Source organism: Dromaius novaehollandiae, chromosome 3, assembly GCF_036370855.1.
Source record: "Dromaius novaehollandiae isolate bDroNov1 chromosome 3, bDroNov1.hap1, whole genome shotgun sequence".
NCBI classification, from domain to species: Eukaryota; Metazoa; Chordata; class Aves; order Casuariiformes; family Dromaiidae; genus Dromaius; species Dromaius novaehollandiae.
Genome location: NC_088100.1, coordinates 80,281,545 through 80,304,618, shown reverse-complemented (window position 1 = coordinate 80,304,618; position 23,074 = coordinate 80,281,545). Strand labels below are relative to the sequence as shown.

General features: G+C 39.0%; 1 protein-coding gene across 2 annotated transcripts in view; it reads right to left on the bottom strand.

Annotated features, from left to right (window-relative positions):
* PCNX2 (pecanex 2) overlaps positions 1-23,074 on the bottom strand; it is a 164,137-nt gene that overhangs the window by 60,508 nt on the left and 80,555 nt on the right. For both annotated transcript variants that reach the window (XM_064509246.1, XM_064509245.1), the window contains 2 exons: positions 19,718-19,859; positions 13,925-14,102 (listed from right to left, as the gene is read on the bottom strand). In XM_064509246.1, the coding sequence (XP_064365316.1) occupies positions 13,925-14,102; positions 19,718-19,859 (320 nt within the window). The remainder of the gene's footprint in view (positions 1-13,924; positions 14,103-19,717; positions 19,860-23,074) is intronic.

The following is a 23,074-nucleotide window of genomic DNA, read 5'->3' as shown; positions in this document are numbered from 1 at the left end:
GTATGTTGTATCATTAATTTTCCTTGTCATTAATGCCCTACATCAGTAGGGCACAAAAGTATATTTTCACTCGAAACTGATACTTACAATGAGGTACATCCTTAACTACCAAACTGAATCTAGTTCCTAGATTGTCTTTCTTCAAAAATATGTTTGCTTTAATTAGAAATTAACATAGCAGTTATCTGCCAACTTGTAACACTGCATGGTAACTTCTGTGTTCTTCTATTAGCATTCTCATAGGAAGAAAGAAAGAAAAAACTACATTTGAGGAAAACCATGCTTTTGCTGATAGAAATTACTTCATTGAATTGGAACCTCTGTGATCTCAATCTTTCGGCAAAATAATTCTTTGTCTTAAGAGTTACTTTTAGTTGTTCTCCTCAGGGAGAACAACTCTCCTCAGGCTTATTTCTCAAGAACACAAAGCTTATGTGTTGAATCAATGGGAAATGCCATCACTATGGCACGAACCACGCATTGTAGTTGCATTTCAAGATCAAACCATCCTACCATAAAAAGCTTGCATTAACATGACCTCTTTGTATTGCACAATACGAATTAAAAAACATACTGAATTTACTTTTGGGCTCCTGTAAAATATGCATTGTGGTGCAACTACCACTTTCTGATTCAAAAATGATGTGTGCGTATTTCCTGGAACATATATATATATATATTTTCCTGTTAGTTCTCTTGGCATTAGGCCCAAACAGATCTTTTGTCTTGCCTGCATTGGGTCATCAGGTTCAATTTCCAGCATAGGTTTCTGATAAACTGTCAGGAAAGATTTGGCCTTCAGTAGAGGTTATTGCTAAACACACATACATGACTTGAGAATGAAACAACAATATATGCAGCATTTCATGCTCATGTAGCCAATATACGTTGAGTTTCTTACAATACACCTTTCAATTGCTTAAATGAAAGACATGACATTGCCAGCATCCTGAAAGACATTGAGGCTATATCAATACTAGTAAATAAAATGCATCCAGAGAATGTTCCCAGGCATGGATATTGTATATGTAGTTAAATTGTCAGAATGGTCCCTAGTAAGGTTTTGGTTGGGCCAAAACCAATACCTCCACCCTGCAGAGAGGCTAGGAGAGTTTACTAGCACGGACACAGGCTTCTCCATGACAACTGGCCTCTGTGACAAAGCATGGTCCTAGGCACACTTTATTTATTAGTACGTACATAGTCAGAAAGGATGCATCTTCACTGCCAGGCTAATGCCCTTTTATTTGCCCTTAAGTTACCACCCCCAGAATATCACCTGATCACCTGTATCGGCAATGTGCTGATGGGACTTTTCATTGAGCTTCTCTATGAATTCCACTGTATGTAATTGCAAATGAATTGGGAGGGAGGCACAAAATGACTAATAGCATTAAAACGTTTTGGTCTTTGTGCTACCAAATAATCACAGCAGCAGCTGCTGCATCATGCTAACTCCAGTTTTAATTGATATACCTTCCACTTAAGATGAAAGCAATGTTACACAATTTATGCGCTTTGGTGTTTTAGCATGACTCAAATTAGGATCAACGTTCAAAATGTAGCTTACGTTAACTTTGCACAGGCATATTACGCAAAACAAGGCAAGCCCTGATGAAAACAAGCTCTACGATCTCCTCAAGGCACAGCCTGGCCACCCCTCCTTAGTTTAACTATGAGAAATTCTGATATCATCTACTTTGTTTTCTCTGAAAAATACTACATGTGACTTGAAAACTACAACATTAGATACAGCAAGCAAGTAAAACTGAACTGAAATTAGAATTGAGTTTCATTTATTTAAACGCTGCGTAACAGGTTGGATGGTTGCTTTGTTTTACTTAATCTTTATTCATCTGAAATGTCTGAATGAACAGCTGGGAGAAAAATTGTAACTGCTAAAGATTTAAGTGAAGGGCTGAAAAAGCTAATGACTCACATTTGAAATCTCACAAATTCAACACTGCAGCACAACCCACCAAAGTTCTGACTGTTACAGATTGAAATCACAAAGACTTAAATCAGCCCAGCTGTGCTCAAAGCTCAGGGTTCATCAAGAGGTTCTTAAACCTCAAATATAATTCAGGTTTTGTATTTGCTGGGAAACCAAATCCAGGAGGAGATCCTTCTGGCTTCTTGTTCCATGACATCATTTTCATCGTTCTCTAATATTTACACATTCTTGCAAAATAGGCCATGGAGCCTAAGTTCTCTGTTGCCTACAACCAGTCCTATTACTTCTACACTCATTCACTACTTGAATTTTCTGTTTCTTTTTTTAACACCTGCCTTTCAGCTAATGGTTCCACATGATAGGCAACAGATCTCATTTCCATTAGCAAGAACACGGATGTAAGACAAACATTTTAGTGAACTTCTCTTGGTTTTTGAGAGCCTCACAACACTGCATCCAAAGGCCTGGATATCTGCGATTTTCAAGCTACTGCATTCATTAAGGGTTGTCAAATGCCTCTATTAGATGTTAAAATACTGCTTCCAGGGCAGTTCTGCAAAACACCTTAACGGCAACACGTCACTGGTGTTTTACAAAGGTTACTATACATCCTAGAGATGATGTCACCTGTGTTTGGCAACCACAACACAGAGATTTAGGAGGGGAGACTTGGTGGGGGGTTTTCTGTTTTTTGCTAAAGCAATCTAAAAAATATTGCTCCTTATCAGTTCTACCCAGTTTACTACATATTTCTTCTATATCTGATACAGGAATTCAAAGGATTCAGAAAGTGCTATTGCTTTCTCACAGGGAAACTGAAGCTGCTAAAATTTGCTTTCACAAACACTAAGAAGCTGATCCTCAGAAACACAATCAGTCTCTTACTTCAACTAGAACTACCTGTGTTTCAGTCTTCAGTAATCATAAGGCTTTAAAAGGAAAACCTTTAACATCTTTTTTAAATTGTCAGAAACAGTTAGGATTAGGAAGGGGTAGGAAAGCCAAAGCCCTTCTGGTAGGGTTGGCCATCTAGATCCATCTCATTTGGATGGTAGCCCATCCTGTGAGGGATATGAAAGGCAACAGAAGGTCTTCTACAGGTATATAAGCAGCAAAAGGAAGACTGGGGAAAATGCAGACCCACTTCTGAATAGGGGAACATGGTGACAAAAGACACAGGAAAGGTTGAGGTACTTAGTGCCTTCTTTGCCTTGGTCTTCATTGGCAAGATGTAGAATCTGAGACCTGTGGGAAAGTGTGGAGATATGAAGACGTACCTTCAGTAGCGAAGGGCCAAGTTAGGAAACATTCAAGCAAACTGAATATACATAAGTCCATGTGCCCTGACTGGATGCACCCATGAGTGCTGAGGGAGCTGGCCAATGTCATTGCAAAGCCACTCTCAATCATCTTTGAAAGGTCATGGTGATCAAGAAAGGTTCCTGAGGACCAGAAGAAAGCAAATGTCACCCCTATCTTCAAGAAGGGCAGAAAGAAGAATCCAGGGAGCTCTAGGCCAGTCACTCCCTTCCCATCCCTGGGAAGGCAATGGAACAAATCCTCCTGGAAACCAATTCCAAATGCATGAAGGACAAGAAGGTGATTGGGAGTAGTCAGCGTAGATTTACAAAATCATGCTTGACCAACCTGAGAGCCTTCTGCGACGAAATGATCAGCTCAGCAGATGAGCTGAAAGCAGCGGATATTGTTTATCTTGACCTTAGTAAGGCTTTCAACACTGTCTCCCAGAACATCTTCATAGACAAACTGATGAGGTATGGACTGGACAAATGGACAGTGAGGTGGATTGAAACCTGGCTGAACTGCCAGGCTCAGAAGGTTGTGATCAGCAGCACAAAGTCCAGCAGGAGACCACACGCTGGTGGTACACCCCAAGGAGTGATATTGGGGCCAGTGCTGTTTAATATCTCCATTAACAACCTGGACAGAGTGCACCCTCAGGAAGTTTGCAAAACTGGGAGGAGCAGCTGATGCACCAGATGATTGTGCTGCCATTCAGAGGGACCTCAACAGGCTGGAGAAATAGACTGACAAGAATCTCATGAAGTTCAGCAAAGGGAAGTGCAGAGTACAGGCTGGTTGCCAACCAGCTGGAAGCAGCTTGGCACGAAAGGACCTGGGGGTCCTCATGGAAAAGTTTAACATGAGCAAGCAATGTGCCCTTGCAGCAAAGAAGGCCAACAGCCTCCTGGGCTGCACTAGAAAGTGTTTTGCCAGCAGGTCAAAAGAGGTGATCCTTCCCCTCTACTCAGCACTGGTGAGGCTGTACCTGGAGTGCTCGGTCTGGCACTGGGCTCCCCAGTACAAGGACATGGAGATACTAGAGTAGGTCAACGAAGATGTATAAGGGACTGGAACATCTGACTTACAAGGAGAGACTGAAAGAGCTGGGACTGTTCAGCCTAGAGAAGAGAAGGTTCAGGGGGAATCTTATGAATCTGTATAAATGCCTGATGGCAGGACTAGAGAAGACAGTGCCAGACTCTTCTCAGTGGTGCATAGTGACAGGACAAGAGGCAACATGCACAAACCGAAACACAGGAAATTCCATCTGAACATAAGAAAAACTCTTTTTTTACTGTGAGGGTGGTTGAACAGTGGAATAGATTGCCCAGAGAGGTTGTGGTATCTCCATCCTTGGAGATATTCAAAACTCAACTGGACATGGCCCTGAGCAACCTGCTCCAGCTGACCCTGCTTTGAGCAGAGGGGTTGGACTAGATGATCTCTAGAGGTTCCTTCCAACCTTCCCTATTCTGTGAAATACATAATTTATCCTTGGTAAAGTATTGTTTTTAAACAGTGCTAGATACAAAGGGGGGAAAATCCCATCTAAAGTGAAAGCTTTTTAAAAAAATATGTGCTGAGTTCTTTCCCTGTCTTTATGATATCTTCCTTAAACATGCATAAATGATTAATTTTCCTTGAGACTTCTACATCTTGCTTTAGGATGATTTATGAAAGCATATTTTTTATTATGCTTTCTTAGACCTTCAATGTTTTCTACAGTTCACTAAGCAGAAAAATGATATATTATTTAGGGGACATAAAGTTCTAATGTTCCTAGATATCTCTACTCGTGTGATAGTTTTGCACAGTAAACAGTTGTCAGTATATTCAGTAAATTTAAACTACCACATTCCCCCTACTGTCAAGTGAAAATGCAGAGCATGCATCCTTCATTCATATTTATTTTCTGTGGACACACAGTTTAGCATCTTCATCTTGCTTACATCTTCTGTAAGTTGTTAAAAGCCGCTATAGAACCCTGGCACATAGACTACTATCTTATACATCCATAACACAGAAGAGGCAAAGACTTAATTTTTCAGGATTTCATTTTTGTGTTTATTCTTACTTTACTGAATGTAAGTAATATTATGATCTGGAAGTTACTGGACATTACAGTTAACATATATAAAAAAATTGAGGAGTCTGAAATACCACTAAAATATGATCTCCTTTTCTCAGTGTGATGGATTTCAATAATCTAGGTAGAGATTACCAGGTGAATTTAAAAGACACTGAATGTGATATGGAGACTATGCAATGCCTTCAGCCTTTGTCAGCCCGTCTGTTTGTTCAGCATCTGTTGGGACTCCGTGTGGGCAGACTCCTTGGTAGTACTGAGACTAAATAAAGTGTAAAAATTTAAATTTTCTTGCTAAGCTTGAATTTTTCTGTGTTTTAAGAGAGAGTGCACACACATTGATTTTAAACAAAAATAGTTGTCAAATACACATGGCTACATGGTTTATGTGCAATACAAAATTGAGAAATTAAAAATTTTAAACGTAGAAAGCACTTATTCCCTACTTCATGCAGATATTTCTTTATATTTGTTTAGATACTGAGAACTCACAACAGAATGGAACTCAGTCTAACTGGTATTTAATTTTTCATGTTAACTTAGTTCCAGTCAATTGGTAGCTATGAGTCTTGGGAATAAATTCTAATCTCTACTGGTAAATCCATTTATTCTTCTATATGCATGTTTATCTGCATATTTATGTCAATAAAAATTAAGGTACATTAAGAGTGAAAAGCTGCATGTATGTGTTTGGATATGAAATTAAAATTAGGTGGAGTAATTTTATTCTAGTTTGTAACTTTGCAAATCATTGACTTTAAAATACATTCCACCTATGAATTCCTACAAACAAGATTTACTGGAAATATTAATGCTTTTTACTGCTTGTGTCACAAGTCATTATGACATTCTATTGGTGTATTTTGGACAGAACTATGTTTGAATCTACAATAAATACCTTCCAGGCTATCTTTATTTGCACCTGCTCATAGACATTTGAAGCCCTTATGTTACGGGATTTCAGGATCATTGTCTAATGCAAGATATATAAGAGGGAGAAAATAGAATCAGTCCAAGACTCTGGGATCAGAACCTTGTAAGAATATATTCTTGGAACGCAGTGTCCAGCACTTACATCAAAGGTGTACAAAACAGGCATGTTACAAACAGGTTGAGTAACAGGCTTCTGAATCTTACATTTTAAGTCAAATGATAACCATCAGGCAGAAGTAACTATGATGAGGATTAGGACAATAAAAGATGATAAAATGAACAGCCTGGGATCTGCTCCAGTGGCAGAGGCTGCTTCTGCCAACACTGTAGGCAACAGCCCAGGGAAGGAGCCTGTGGTACTGTAAGAAACCATCTCCCATATTTCCTGAGGTGGACAAAGAAGAGATCAGAGCTTATCGGTGCAATCTGCAATGGGCCAGATAGCGGATGGGCCATACATCGGATGGGAGCTGCACTGATCCAGCCTCTCCAGTGAAGCATTCATAGGCATGACTCCCGCCCAGACCATATCCTCCCAGAAATCTCCTTTACTAAAAGCGAAACATAAAAAATGCACAGAGAAAGTTGCAGTTTAAAGCATCAGATAGCAGAAATTTCTCTTTCAATGCTGGCATTATTAGACACAGAATATGCTTCTAACAGCATGACTGTACATGAATACAGCTCTCAATGCATCAAATTGTGTAGCAAGTCAGACTGACCAAGGGAATGGGTGTAGATTTTCCTGCATCCATGCATTTTTCCCATTCTAAAGGAAAAAGGAAAAAAGAATAAAGAAAATGCAATTTGTGAAGAGTGTCAGGGATGAAGTCTCAAGTAGAGGTCAGCAGAAGAAAGGTGAATGAAAAATCAATTAAACCAATATTAAAAGGAAACATGAACTGTACAATGCACAAGAGAGTTAAGGAGTCTATAGAAAATACCACTGGGATTATCCTGTCAAATATCAGGTATAGCCTTGGGTATTTTACTCAGCAGAAAGTGTCTTAACGGGGCTTATACACCAGATATTAAAAGCTGAGGAAACAGCTGTGAGCTAAGATGGTAGAGCTGATTAAGACATTGCATTGCAGTCTGCATGAATGGCAAGAAATGGATTAAAATATGAATTAATGACTTCGTGACAGAAGCTTTAAAGTGAAACATTAGATTTAGAGCAGGATAAAAGATCAGAAGGGGGAAGGAAACAGAGTGAGTCTTTTGTCTTATAAGTAGCACCTAAATGGCCTTGGACATGCAGACTAACCAAGAAGTCTGTTGTTTGTAGCCACAAAGGCAGTAAAAGGATTCAACAGGTTAACTGCTGGACTTCAACAAAGTACTGAAGTCAGCAGTAGCATTTTCCCATAAAATAAATGAAAATAAGATGATGTGTAATTTCTTCACTGTCTGAGACATTGTGTTGCAGATGTTGAACTCTTACAGAGTTAAGCCTGATCAGCACAGGTCTGGCAGGTTGTTACAAGCTGGCTTGCCTAGCTGGAGTTACTTTGATGTAAAGATCATCTTTCACAGATGCATGACATAGGATACTATGGCAGAAATAAGTATATAGAAAGAAAAAAATCCTTACTAAAAACAAAAAGTGAAAAAAATGTAGACTCCTTATTAGGCTGAAAAATGTATTCTGGGAAAGAAGAAGAAGAAATAGCAGACAGGGAAACTGTATCCTTAAGTGAGCTCAGCAGGGGTAAGAGTACTTAGGCAAATGAATTCAGTGTTAATGAAGGCAAATTTAACAAGCTCTGGTTCTTTAATTATTTTGCCTTATGCATGAAGACAAATTCAGAACCCTCAGAGGATTTGACTATCAGAAAATATAATGTGATTTCATATTTTAGTATTGCTGATTAGTTCATCCACACACACAAATTAAGAGGCCATTAAACTGCCTGCCAGTAACATACAAGAGAGAGGAAAAGATAAGAAGTTGTAGTCCTATAGATTAAAGGGTTAATGACACCGGATCTTAACATTCCCATCAGGGTCTGTGTAGTAGATGAGCGTGTAAGCAAATGGAGGCTCTTTCGTTAAGGCTTAAAGGAAACTACACAGATTTGTCAAGAATCCAATTTTTTCCAAAGCCAAGAATTCAACACGTATCTCTTCTCAGTTGTGCTCTACAAATGAAAGAGTTGCTGTCAAGGAACCAGTTTACCAGGGTTTGGCATACGGTGATCTCAGACATGCTGCTGGCTGCTCTACAGCCAGATGCATCCACACTTGCACTGCTGAGTTTGCAGGACAACCTGCACTGATCACTAGAAGAAGACCAGCTAAGATGCTTATAGCTTAGAGGATCAGAACAGCACTTGCAATCTTGGAATAAACATTTTTCTTACAGCAGCCATTTCAATCCTTAAGTCCCTGTAGCCTAAAATTTACCCAGTATAAGCAAGGAGGTTCACACCTGAGACCACCATGCTGAAATCCATCATTGCACATCCAAAAATTCATTATTACAGTACAGAAGAAACAAAAGATTGCCAGCTTGCTCCAAGCCAGCTGAGTATGGCAGACCTCTAGTGGCTGTGGTACAGCTAGCACAGCCTCAGAGAAGATAAACCTGTGGCAAGAGCCCCAAACCTATTAGATGTGAACTCATGTCTTTGGGGATTCAACAACCTAAGGCAGTCAAACACATAAAACTTTTCAGAGGTATAACACCCAAATATCTCTGAAGCGGATGGTGAACCTGCTCCATATGTTTGTACTGAAAATCTGTTAGGAAATAATAGATGAGATTAGTTAAAGAAACCATGCCCACATGCTTAATGCCGCACAGACACCTCCTCTTTTTGGCTGGATAAAATAATGAGATCAGCTAAGAGAAAGGCCAGAGGGAACCTAGGAAGAGGCTCTCCAGTCAAGACAGACAGACAGACATGTACACACATTTTAACAACACCTTTTGTCTTCTGACAAAGATACTCCCATATATTAGATGATGGCTACAGTTTAAAGCTCTTGACCTGTGTTACAGAAGAAGGGCTGCTCCTGTGCCTTTACCAGCACAGAGATCTTTTTCCATGGCTCAGATCTCTAAGAAAGGCGTAGCTAGAAGAATGAAGCTGGTGAAAATGCATCAATTTCCCAGCAGTCCCATTCAAACAGGTTAGTTAACGCTACAGGCCCAAAACTCAAACTCCATGCCCATGCATGTTTTCATGACAAGGAATCATCTGAACCACCAGACCACTACAAACAGTATAGTGATGGCTACTTTGGCAGCAGTTCACCACTGTTCTGAGCTGTTTTAAGAACTCAGCTTTGTCCATCTCAAAGTTTGCAGGGGACCAATTTCCCCCAGGCTTGTGAGCCTTGATTTGCTGGGAGCCACATGGCTTGACCACCAGTTGGGTACCACCCTGTTTCAAGACACGATGATTCTTTCAGGGGATTGTTTTTTTCCCTTCTTGTGAGCATCCATGCACAGGCATGAGAGAGGTCCTCGTTCCCTTGTTGCCATGGACAATATTGTCTGGGAAGACTGTGACTGCAGCCAGGTCTGTTTCTGACCCGGCTGGCATAATTTCTGTTGCAGACAAGCAACAACACATTGCCTGCTAGATATTACAGCCCAGGGAGACTTGGCCTTGGTTTGCACATGGCCAGATACAACATCACAGACAAAGAAAGGAGTGGATATGCCTCTTCTTTTCCACACACACACAGTGCTGTCTTTGCTTCTTCAGCTCAACATCACCATCCGAGGCTCTAAAAGCAACTCAGGCAGACACTATGACCCCTCTCACAGGCAAGAGATAGAGGAGTCACAGCCGGCACAGGATGAAAAGCAAAGCTCCATCCTTAAGAGAATGCAGCCAGACAGCTGGTGACAAGCCTTGTCCTGAGCATCTTTGTTAACACTCAGCCAGTTCGAAACAAATAACCTTGCTGTCCAAATGATCTGCACTGGTTTCTCCATCATGCCAACCAATATCTGTTCATTCTTGACTTGAATAACTGCTAAACATTTTCTAAAAGCAGCTCACACAGCTGCCAAGGAGGACTGTGTTGGGCATATTCCTTTTTTTCTTTTTTTTTTTCTTTTTAAATTGCATTAAAGAAAGATGGTCTTAGTAATCCATAACATGCACTTAACCATCCATATGCTGTCTCTCTCTCATGTATGTATTTGTTCATACGTCAGAATTTTTCCTAAGTATTGCGTCAGTAGACGTTACAGGGATGGAAGAACAGGCTGTCTTTTCTTTGTCCCCAAATAGTTTATTCTTTCCATGCCCCAAAACTGAATAATATTTCCACAGTCTTTATCCTATTACAGAAAAGTCTTAGAGATTTTCCTGTTGCTAGAACTCTAGGGAGAAAACCCTTAAGTCCTGTTATCTAGTACATCTTCTCTGTGCCTCTGAAGAATATATTCTCATTTGTGGTTTTCCTTTTTCAGCTAACATGAACATCCTTATTAAACTTTGCACTGCTATTATAGTATCTCCTAAGTAGTCCAGGGAGAAAAAGTGGCTCATCTGAAAATTTTAGATGGAGTAACAAAGACCAGCAAGACTATCTTGAATATCTAGTCTGACTTTCTGTATAGCATACACCAGAGCATTACACCCACAATTCCTGAATGAGCTAGCATGTATTTTTAAAAGGCCATTCAGGTCTGACTTTAAATCAGTGTATACAATGTATATACTGTATATATGTATATGTATATATGAGTATACACAATGGGAGCTTTCGGACTGAAGAATCCCAGGCTATAGTCAATGAGACAAACTGTGGGTGGCTATGCAGAAAATCCTAGCACAAGAAAGATTGAGAAGTCCTGTTCCACTTGAATTGAAATTATTCCTAAAAAATAAACAACAAAGCCTTTTCTCAACATCTACCTTGCTCCTCTCCCATGGCAATTTGAAAGACAAAATAGCATACTCAGTGTATGCCTAACCACCTTTCAGCATTAAGATTTTACATTCTGCAACTTGATGAAATATAAATGGTTAATGAATCAAAAAAAGAAGCGAATTATTCCTGTGGCATTAACAAGACCTATAATGTTAGCGTAGACCGAAAAATCCATGTTGATTAAAAAAGCCCCAGGAATAGAAGTGAATAGATTCTCACATTCTCTGTCACCCCAGTGTGGGTGGTTTGGCTATTTGCAAACAGAGATAAAAATCTGCAAGCAGTGATTCGGACTCCCATGTCTCAACTTGTACAGGCAGCAATCACATTCATTCGAAGCCTCTGATTTGACTGAATTACATTAAATCAACAGCAGAATGGGGAAAATGAGGGAAGCACAATCAGAGATATTCAGAAATGTTCTACTCAATGTTATTAGCAAAGTTTTATTCAACATAAACCTGCTTCAAGATTCACTAGCACACTTGCGAATATCTGATGAATTTAGATGCCTTTTCCCCCAGTGGCTGGCAGAAGAGAAAATAAATGCTTACCGCAGCACTGCTTTGATAGCATGCAAATAGTTTTTCATGGGGTAACTCTGCTTAAAAATTACCATCAGTATGACTAAGACACAGCACTTGTGGAGTTCCATTATCAGACGGTGGAAAGTTCAAACTTCAGTGAGCAGACACTAATCACCATTGGGTAATATTTCTGCATAGCCAAAGGGATGACAATAGAAACTATTTAGGGTTTTGCTTCTTTTTAAAAATAGTCACAAACACAAAAATGACTGAGCTCTGGATGGATAGAACCTGTGAAGATCCATAAAGCTTTTAGGAACACGGGTGGATGCAGCCTGTTTAGAGCAGATAATATGGAAAACAAACATGTCATCTTTATCCTCAAGTGACCAAATCCTTTACGAAAGTTCCATAATACCAAACTAATAAAAGCTCAGACCTTAATTAAAGAAAATTTATGTTCTTAATGATTTGAAATTAATAGGACTTTAATTGCTGTCATCTGCAATTCTATTTTTCAGATTGGCTTTAATGATCATTGTGTAACTGTGCATGTGCTTTTGTAATATAAATAATTCAACCATTTAATTTCAATTTTTTAAAATGGCACATGGACAAGTCCACCTGATGAACTAATGACCTGCAAAATTTTAGATGTAATGAGCTATGCAAAAGATGACAGATCAATGCTAAAACTACACTTTCAAAATACATCTGTAGTACAAAGTTTCAGCCCAGAACAGTAGTATTTATTCTGGCAAGCATCACTACTTAGTTTGGTATGCATCCTTGATTATCTCAGTCTTACTCCAAACACTAGTCTTTCTACTTGAAATAGTAGATCCAAACCATACAAGCAACTTCAAAAAAGAATCATTAAAAAGTCTTTACATCTTTCTGTTCCAAAAACATGCAATAGTCCACATCTGTATTTCATGATATGCTCACAAGGCCAACATTTCCAACAGAACTAACGAATTACAAGACTCAACTCTCCCCTCCTCCCTCACAGAAGCACAGAAATAAGCCAGCAAAAAAAAAAAAATTTGAATTCTGCTTCGCTGTTTGCCTCAGTGATTTGGAACCACCAATTTAACACCAATAACCTGGGCCTTTCCTTAGCAAGGTTGAGACTTCAGGTGGGTATAGACAGCAGCATAAACTGAAGCTGACCTCCTTGTATAGAAGGGCTAAATATCTCTGTGCATATCATTGGGCACCTCCACAGCATATGCTACAGCCAGCAGGGAACCATTTCTTTCTCCTCTCAGAGATGAAGTGATGCTCGCTGGGTCACAGTCACACAGTAGTATCACAGTAGTGATATTTTAGGAAAGAACAACAACAAAAAACACAAAAAAATCTCACCAGAGTTATCTCCATACAAAGCTGTATCATATGCCATGACAATCAGGGAACCAAAAAGTTTAAAAACAAAACAAAACACAAGAGAATTGGTAAATGCTCTAGGCAAGTCTTCAATACTTTCTGATGTTTTATCAAGGTACTGGTTAAACCTACTTGTTTGAGTGGAACAACACAGACAGTAGATCGGGATCTGATCTGACTGATGCAGAAAGAGTTTGCTAAAGTATATATGACTAGGAGAACACAGAGTCCATAGCAACTGAGAATTAACAAAAAAACAGAAAGGAACTCTGAGGTTAAGGTTAAAGGCAGCATAACAAGGATAACAGCCTGAAACCAGGAAAAGAAAAATGTAAGTCTGACATTAGGAACACATTTTTTGTCAGGAGGATCATTAGATAATGGAATAATTTCCCAAAGGAAGTTGTTGAGTCAAACACTAGAGGCATTCAAAGGAAGCCTAGATAAAAAAAAAGCCCAGGCAACTGATCTGGAGGGCAGCCCTGCACTAATGACCCAAGAGGCTCTTTCCAGCACATTGAGGATTCTACTCTTGAAAAACCACAATTCTGAACTTCCATAGCAACATGTGAGCAAAAAGTAAATACATAATGTAAATACATTACATTACAAATGTAAAAAATGTAAATACAAAACAGAGAAGACATTTAACCGGAAGATTGTTTTCAGCTTACAGATTTTTTCCTCTGTAATACCAATTATCTGTATCTATATACAAATTCCTTATATGCAACAAATCCCACCACATATTTATCAATACAGTGACACTAATAAAATAAATCAAAACTATGAAACATATTTTTCCAGAGAAACAACAGTAGCTATAAAACTTGCCTTGTGAAACACAATGGACATCATGAAGAAATCCATCAAGAAGTTTTCTGAAATGTCTTTGCAGTCAAATCGGAAGAAGATTACAGTAAAGCTCAAAGTAACAAACTGATTAATAGGATTACAGAATGAGGAGCGGAGAAGTTTCATCCCAGCAACTGTTATCAGGATAATATCACAACTGTGAGAAAGGCAGAAAGAAAAACCTAATCAAGTCAAAGTACTAAAACATGAAATTATGAAGCTATTAAATATAAATAGCTGTACCAGAGGTATTTTGGATTGCTAAGTATATCTAATTGCACACAGCTTATTGATTTTTGATATTGATATTATGTTATGTTTTAATAATAACATTTATTTTACCCATCTGCAACAGCGTAACTTTTCCCTGTCATTATCACATGCTTACAATCTGCAATAACGAAATAATACTGGATTGTAAGAATAGTACAGACTATTCAGAACCAAGAATGGAGTAAAGAATTTTTTTACATAGTTCTTAAAATACAATTTCAGTTTAGGAACTGATCTTCACATGTCTATTAATATTACCTTAATTTGAGAAAATGGCCTTAACCCACTCCATTTTTGTCTTTATTACTGGAATCTGCAGTTGGTAACAGAGATTATAAAAACATTCTAACTTTATCATGCATTATGCCACAATCCTGGATAGAAACATCCACAGATTGGGAGTGCTTGAAGCTCTCATCATTGTTCTTTAGCTGAATGTTGTCTCTTCTGTAAATTAATTTCTTCATCAGATGAAAAGAAGTTATGCATTGCATCTATATGTGAGAAAGTGTATGCAATCTTTGTTTTACTCTCCCTTATTAGAGAGTGAATTTAAACTGAGAACTCTAAATAATAAGTGCCCACACAGAAAGCCAACAAGCCCACCTCAAAAAAAAGAAAAAAAAGTGTTTGCTGCTACATCTCCAAGAACACCGTAAGCCTCTTGAAACTTTCCAAAAATCCCTCCATCAACTATACAGTAAGGAAAAGTACAACTATACAAGAAGGAAAGATGGCAGGAATATATTAGGCTTCCTTTAATTTAGAAAACTAATAGTCTCTGTAAACATATCTGTTCTCTGAGACTTGTAGTTGTTCACGTATTTTAGTTTTAAGATAACTTTACTGAATTAGAAAGATGGTCTTGCTTAGACCGTAATTTTGATCTCTTGATAATTACAACCTATCTGGGGGGTTAGATCATAGAAAGGGCCCACACATGCACATTATTAACTTTTACATCACCAAGATGGAACCCAAATCCAATGCCAGGCACATTGGCTCCTTCTTCAGTGTGAGGGAAGGCCAGGCAGACTGCTGAGCAGGCAAGCTCTCTAGAGCTAGTCATCAGGAAAGCCTCAGGACAGTGAGGTGTTGGAAAATACTTCTTAAATCACCCTGACCCAAGACTGAAGGTGAGGATTCTTTGCCCCCTCCAGCATGGCTGCATGCTTCTCATCATTCTTGCAAGGAACTGAGCTGGCTCTATTCTTTCAGAAGAGCACTAGTGATGCCAAATATTTCTGCAGCAGCCTACTGGTTAGAACACTTGCCTGGGAAGAATGGAATCCAAATTCAATCACTTCCCAGCTCCAGAGGGACTCAGACTCTCATCTCACCCTTCTAAGGCACCCTCTACTCCTTCTGTTGAATCTGTGCCAAGAGTCAAAGCTTCTTTTAGCCAGAGAGACAGAAGGTGATTCTACAGCCTTGCTGGGGGGCACTCCCCAGAGATGGAAGGTGACACTTGGCTCCAGACTATGAACACCAGCATGGTTCTGTATTTTACCCAACAACCACTGAAAAACACAGGATTAAGGTTAGGAGCGGGAATTAGTACCCATGACTCCTATAAGAATTCCCTTACCATCAAAGCAGGAGGCATCAAGAGCAAACAGTTCTTCCATAGCCTCTGTTTTCCTGGAAAATGCTTAGCAGTTAGACTCTTGATAAATGAAATGGGCAACACCTTCTTCTCCATCCAGGTCTTTAAAAAGTAGTAAATCAAAGCAGTATTTTGTGGACAATAGGACCCAGTCCTATTCATCTATTGGACATACTGCAAGAACATCTCAGTTCAAAACCTTTGGGCTTCTGGGTCCTGCGCAGGACTGCTTATGGAACAAGTGCTTTATTCAACCTAGAAAGCTCTGAATATGTTCACAAGTACACCTTGAGTCTCCAGATAACCATCAAGTCAAACTCAGAAGTATTTAGTGATATTAGGCAGCTCCAGGATTTTCTGGCAGTTGAACAGGAATGTCTGGATTGTGGTTATGCACTTTGATGCCTAAGAACTCTATTGGATCTATTCCTGAAAAGACAACACAAACCTATTAGACATGTTCAGGTAACTCCCTGTGAATTGGGAGTCAGATGATGTCTCTTAAATAACGTAGGAGCACTCATTTTTGGGGAGGTGTGTTGTTTTTAATGTTAGTAACAATACACAGGGAGTTTAATCTATACTGAGTGACTCAATGAAGCAGGCCAGGTATTTGCAAAATGCAGGGAGAGTTCTCCTCCGCTCTGCTATGAACCAGGAGAATACCTGCTGCCACGAATAACACTTGACATCTCAGAAAGCTCTGAACAAGCGTGAAAAGATCTCTAGCATATCCTGACTCAAACTGTGTTTTCATCATTTTAGTAAGGCTCACAGCCTGCACATTTCCAGGCTGATTTTGTGTGGCATTTATTCATTACTGTGCATCTCCCGTAATGCAGATTCAACTTTACTTGAGTACAGATCATTCTAAAGGATCACCAGGACATCACTGAATAAACGAAATGCCAGGTGACCTTCTATCTTACCTTGTCAAAGCTGTTCCTTTCAATTGCCCCCAGATTTCTAGGTGGAAAACCTAGCAGCTGAGTTAAATAGATTCTGAAGTCATCAGAAGCCATTCCAGTGTGTCACAAACAAACTGGTTGGATCTCATATTCTCCATAAAGAAGAAAATTTTTGCAACACGGAGGAATTTCACACACAAAACTAACAGCAAAAGGAAGACTTTTTCCTTACTAGGTCTGTTGACATCCACAGCATTGCACACAGAAGAATGCTATATAAAATAATGTTCTCACAAGGTAACAGAAAATAATTTGCTCATTATCCCACTTCTTTACAGATATTGCCCACACAAGATGCTTTTTCTGAGGCCTTAAACTCCCAGTAGACAGAGAGAAAGCGAAGAATGGCTTATTTCTGAAGCCTTTGTGGTAGGTAACATGGGAAGCCATTTCAGGTTGTCAGCATGAGTCCCATTAATAACCAGCACATTAGTGCCTGGAATTTTCAAGTAAACTCCTGATGGAAGGAAGCTTTTCTCCCTCTCAGAGAAGCAAACTGCATCAGTCCTTTAAATCACAAGTTGAAACTGCTTTAAAAAAAAAAATACACTCAAGTAGAGAAAAAATGCAAAATAAAATCATACAAAACCATGTCACTTCAGACACTTTCAGACACAGAAAGAAAGAACACCTTCCCTTCTCTAAGGGATGATATGGTCTGGCTCCTTGGATGATAAATAACTAGGGCATGTTCGAACAACAGCAAATGTGTATTTACATATTAAAGCCGAGAAAAGCACAACCATCAGTAACGTGGTATACAAAGGACCAAGAAGAATCCAGGGCCCCCTCATTTATTCCCAGTAGTTTTGTTGTGAAACAACATAGTGCTTGATGCCTAGCAACAGCACTTACTGGAAACCTATGTAGAATAGGAGACAGCAAAGCCTGAGGAGAAAACAATCTAGTGATATTGTAACAATGAAGTAACACGTGAGGTATAAATCACTTCTGTTTTCTCCTATCTCAGTCCTCTTCTGTTACCAGAGAGGACAGATCAGGAGAAAGCCAGCGTGGGGCAGAAAGGCAGGTTCTGTATCATATGGAGTAAGAAAAAGGACATATCTCCATTTCAACCCACTGGTGCAGCTGTCACCTGGGTAAATGTAGCCAAAGTAGATTCATACTTCAGTATATATCAGCGTACTTCAGATCAGTAGTAGTCTTGACACAGCAGCATTCACCCAAGGCTTGTTTGGGCTTTACAGTCTGCATTGAGCCATGGCTCCACTGTTGTCAGTACTAAAGATATATAGGGTTAGCCTCCCTAAGCCACAGCCTATCTTTGACTGAAGTCTGGGCATACCTTAAGTGGAATTTCTCTGAAGAGCATTCAGAAATTGTATTTTTATGGGCATGCTTAAAGGTAGTTTTAAATCCAAGATTTACACAGACACAAGAGGGAAGGAGAAGAAAAGGACTGTTATGCTATTCCCCTAACGGCTAAACATTCAGAGGCAGAAACAAATGTAATTACATTCTTTAATCTCAAGATTCTGGGGGACTGACTCACTGCTTTTGAACACTTGAGGCAGGTGATACTTTAAAGTGCAATCTAGCTTTGAAGAAGGACTACATATAAACACCACCTTCTAGCACCTTCTTAAGTCTACACATTTGTTCCGTGCATGTATTCAGTCACGTCTGCTAACCAGTGACAAATGAAGTTTTGATTACTTTTTAGTTCTGCCAACCTTGCAAAAACCAAATACAGCAATGAGTGTGACCTCAACAACACATGTAAGCTCCTAAATCACTTTGGCCCTATCATCTCCCAAGTGCCTGAGAGAAAAAGCTCAACAGGAAACTACACAGGTTATCTGTGAGTGACTGTTGAGAGTCCCTCTGGAGAAGTCGTTGTCTTGAATAGATGAATACATGCAAAATTTAGCTAACGCTCTAGTTCTAGTTTTAGCTCCTAAGAGCAGGGATCATCTTTTTCTTATATTTGTGTAGTTCCTAAAGCATAGACCAGTGTTGTTGCTTAAGAGAGGAGGACAACTAAAACAACTTTTTTTTTCTTTTTTTTTTTTAAACAAAGTTTTTTTTATGGACTACTTAAAATTAAAATTCTAAATTGTTACCAATGCTGAGAATCTCCTCCTTCTTCCCACAGCAGTTTTTCCTGTTACTGGACCCTGAACACAGGCTGGTTTTGTTTTGTTTTTCTTTTTAATCATCTGCATCACTGTTACTCTGTTAAGAAGACTGCAGATACTGCACACTGGGGATCCTGCAATCACTAAGCCTGCTGAATCTTGGCAGTAGGTAGGTCATTGACCAAAATGTTTACCATAAAAGGCAGTCTGCAAGGATCATACTGTGAATCCATGGATCAGCATCACCAGTTCTGCTTAATATCAGAGATATCAGCTTTTGGAAAAGCTTATATCCCTATCTTTCTCAAGCCACTCTTAATGCAGGACTATCTACCATTCTACACTGTTGAATATTTTATCCAGTCTAGCCTTAAATGACTTGAGTGGTGAAGCTTCTGATAACTCCTTTGGAAGACTACTCTATAGTCCAAAAAATCCTCGCTGTTAGGGAATGCTTCCTCATATCCAGCCTAGATTTCTCATTTTCATTTGATTAATTCTAGTTACCCCACTGCGTTTATGCCCATCAAACACCTGCAGACTGGCATACTGTGCCTTTAATTGACAGTTACACATTCCATATACATCTATATATAGCTCTTTAATTTTTTAATTTCTCTCTCACTTCAGTCATGTCTTAGCATGTGCTGAGGTAGTTTTGATTTTCTCTTTCAGCAGAGCTAATGATTATTGTATACTGAAGCAGTAATGGCACAAAAGCAAATTGTGACAGGCAGATTTACTTAAGAAACAAATTTCATCTCTCAGTCTTTCATCTAAATCTAATAGTCTGCTACTCACATGCTATGAGTTATAATCAACTTACTGTGTACCGAGCTTCTTGTATTTACTAATTGAGAAAGCATCAATAGTGAGGGCATTCAGTATAATAGCTGGATACAAGATGTATTTCTCAAAGCACTGAAGCCACACATAGAGCCTTTCAAACCACATCAAATGAGCAGCATCTGAAACAAAAATTCAGGTAACAGACCATTCCATCACATTATCAGCATTTTTATACAGTAATACCGTAGAAGTAAAGAAATGAGTTAGCTCACACTAGTAAGTATAATCAACTAATTTATGACACCTTATGGAATCCATAATTCATTTGCAACAGAGAAATCACTTTGCTCTTTGAATCTGGAGGATATCTACTGTGCTTCCTAAAACCACATTTAAGAAACACTCAGAAATGTTAAGAGATGACACATACTAAAATGGCCTAAAGATCCCACATAATCCAATTATTAATCACTTTAATTAAATAGCACCTTTAGTGCTTTAATGATTCTGGATAGGCCCTCTCCAGCTCTACAGTTGACCTGGTAGGTGACCTGCAGAACCTCATTTGAACTCTGTGCCTTTTCCTCATCTTAAAGTGGCAAAATATTACTCATCATCTTGTAAAGTATTATCGACCTCTATAAAGGGAATGTCCCTTGAGATCTAAAGACTGAAAAACTAACAAGAACTAGACAGTCACAGATGTTTCTCAAGACACCTTAAAAACAGTTGTTGTACAAAGTATCTCCCAGGATTACATCAATTACCGATGAAGAATATCTTCTTCTGCAGTAGACTTTACTAACACCACCACCATGCTTAATATAAGTATTAAACAAAAACCGAATGCTTAATGCAATTAAATTGCTATGAGAACTTAGGTGAACTGAGTGCAGAAACATTTGTGTCTTGAAAAAAGTAACGTCTTCATTCTTAACTGAGCTCAGCTAAACAAGTTTATTGGAAAAACAGCAAATACTAAACTTGATATTGACACAGGGATAACAACTCCAGCTACTGAATCTCCAGTGCTCTTCCTTGCGAAAATGGGAATAATTATATACACTCACATTCGCATCACCTGTTCAATGACAGGGAAAGAAGACATGCTAGATCAACAGACTGTATGTTGTATAGGCACAAAGAGAAAGGTCTAAAAATTATCATTCCAAATTAGCTTTAAGTCACATTTTGCCAGTATCTTAGGTTAAGGCAACACCCTTGCAAAAACCTACATTCAGAAAATATTGTCAATCTCTATCACTTTTTTTAACATAAAATATTTCCTTTTCTTATTACCTGAGGGTCACCTCCTAAGAAATACACACACCGAGATCTCCATCTTGGAACCTAGCTTTTATTCTCTGTCTCTCCTCCTGAACTACAAATTGCTTTCAGGGCTCCTGACCTCTGCTAAAGAACCCTATCCAGCTGCCAAAGGCTGAGCTCCATGTAAGAACTTGGGCTTGAATAAAGAGACATGCATGTCAAGTAGGCCAAAAAGAAGGTGGCCACAAAAGCAGAGAGAAATGTGGTAAGGTGCGTATAGACAACACAGAGGGGATCCAGGGAAAGGAGCAGATGATTTGAAAGCAGCTTGCGGAGGGTGGGGGTGGTGGGGATAAGAGAAGTGGAGGGGAAGAAAGGGAAGAAAAGCCATGGTCTCTAGTGTTTCAGGGCTTCTCAGTCCTGCACTACTTTCTACATGTTTATTGTACCATAGGCTCACATATTATAAGCTCAGCCTTCCTTCCTGCAGTCAGGCAAAACAAAAACTAGTAATAAATGAGCTATCTCACAGGGGCATTATGAGAACCACTCTGATAATTCCTATTTTGTGGAGGGCCTGAAAGTTTAAATGGCTCACCTGAAGTCTGTGAAACAAAGCCAGGAATAAACCTGTGGAATTGCCATTAGTAGATGCTTATCTAGTTGCAAGCAATCATTTCTTTTCACCATAGCGCTACCTTTGTTGTCAAAAGTAGGCAGGCAGAAACTAAAGTATCCACGCAGTGAAAGCTCCTAACAGACACCTTGTTTTGTGTACTTGTTCTTTCACTGTCCACACCTGACGAATACAGGACACTGTCCTTTTCTGAGCTTCTTTTTCTGTACAAACAGGGGGCCTTCAAGTTCTGCTCCAAAATTTTTTTACAGGTTTGTAAAAGAAAAAAGACAGAGTGACAGACATATCTGTCAAAAGGATTACATAATCTTTTCCTCAACCTGTCTCATTCTCGAACATAAGAAGCCTCTGCAGCAGCCCAAGGGAATGGGACGGGGGGAAAAATATCAATATTTTAATCCTGTTTTCCAATACACAACACTGGATACATTGCAATAATACTTAAACCCAAAGGAGAGGAGACAGACTGCATAAAAAATGAGCACTGCAGAAGAAGCTAAAAAGCTCTGTTGCCTGCAGCAGATAGCACGGGAAATGCAGCTGATCTCAAAGCAACAGGAAACTCATCTGTGGAGATCAGTCTGGCAAGATCTCTACCTTCAACCTTTTCAAAAGCTGAGTCACTGCATTTTGGAAAACAATGTTTTCTGACAGATGAAGATGGACTTAAACAAGACAAGGCAAAGAAATCTTATAGCTGCCTTTTATGATTAAGTTGATGTAACAAAAAATAAACCTTGGGTATTCCTCAGAATTACTGATTATCAAGGAGATGAAGCTCTGAACAATGTTTTTCTGTTGGATATGATTGTTAATAAGATTTATATTTCTTCTACACTTTCTTTGGCATATTGCAGTAAAAGTTAAAAGGCAACCTTCAATCAAATCTCTTGGGCGCTTCTTCATACCCAAGCCTTGTCTGGAAAGTAATCATTTTGAAAGACATGATTTTTTAAAAAAAGATTTAAATCCTTAATGTGTGGTTTTACAAAGGGTGATCTGAACCCTTTTGTTGTCTAGCTGCAGAAGAAACTTAAGTCCCTCAGCAGACTGTGTTCTGACAATATCATCTTCAAACACCTCAGGAAAATATATTGGGAATGATTAAGGCACAGGAACCATCAAGAAATGACAAGTAAGCTTCTGGCTGGGAGCAAAGACAAGATGATAGCTGGGGATAAAAAGCTGTGATTCTCAAAGTACACTGGCTGCTTGTGGAAATAATTGTGTAAGAAAAGGAAATCGGACCCTGACATAATAAAATATTTATAGATACTTGTATGTAACAGGGCACCTCCTGCTGAAGCCAGCAGACATGAGCAAAAACAAATCATCAAGGAAATTACAGTTTCTTTCAATTTTAATGTTCCTCTTGGAGTGTTATGATGGAAATTAAAGCTCTAAGTTGCACTATCCATGTCATTCAAATGACACAGTTAAAAGTCTGAAAGTAGAAGTAATTCTGCCTCAATTTCATCAATCTTTAAA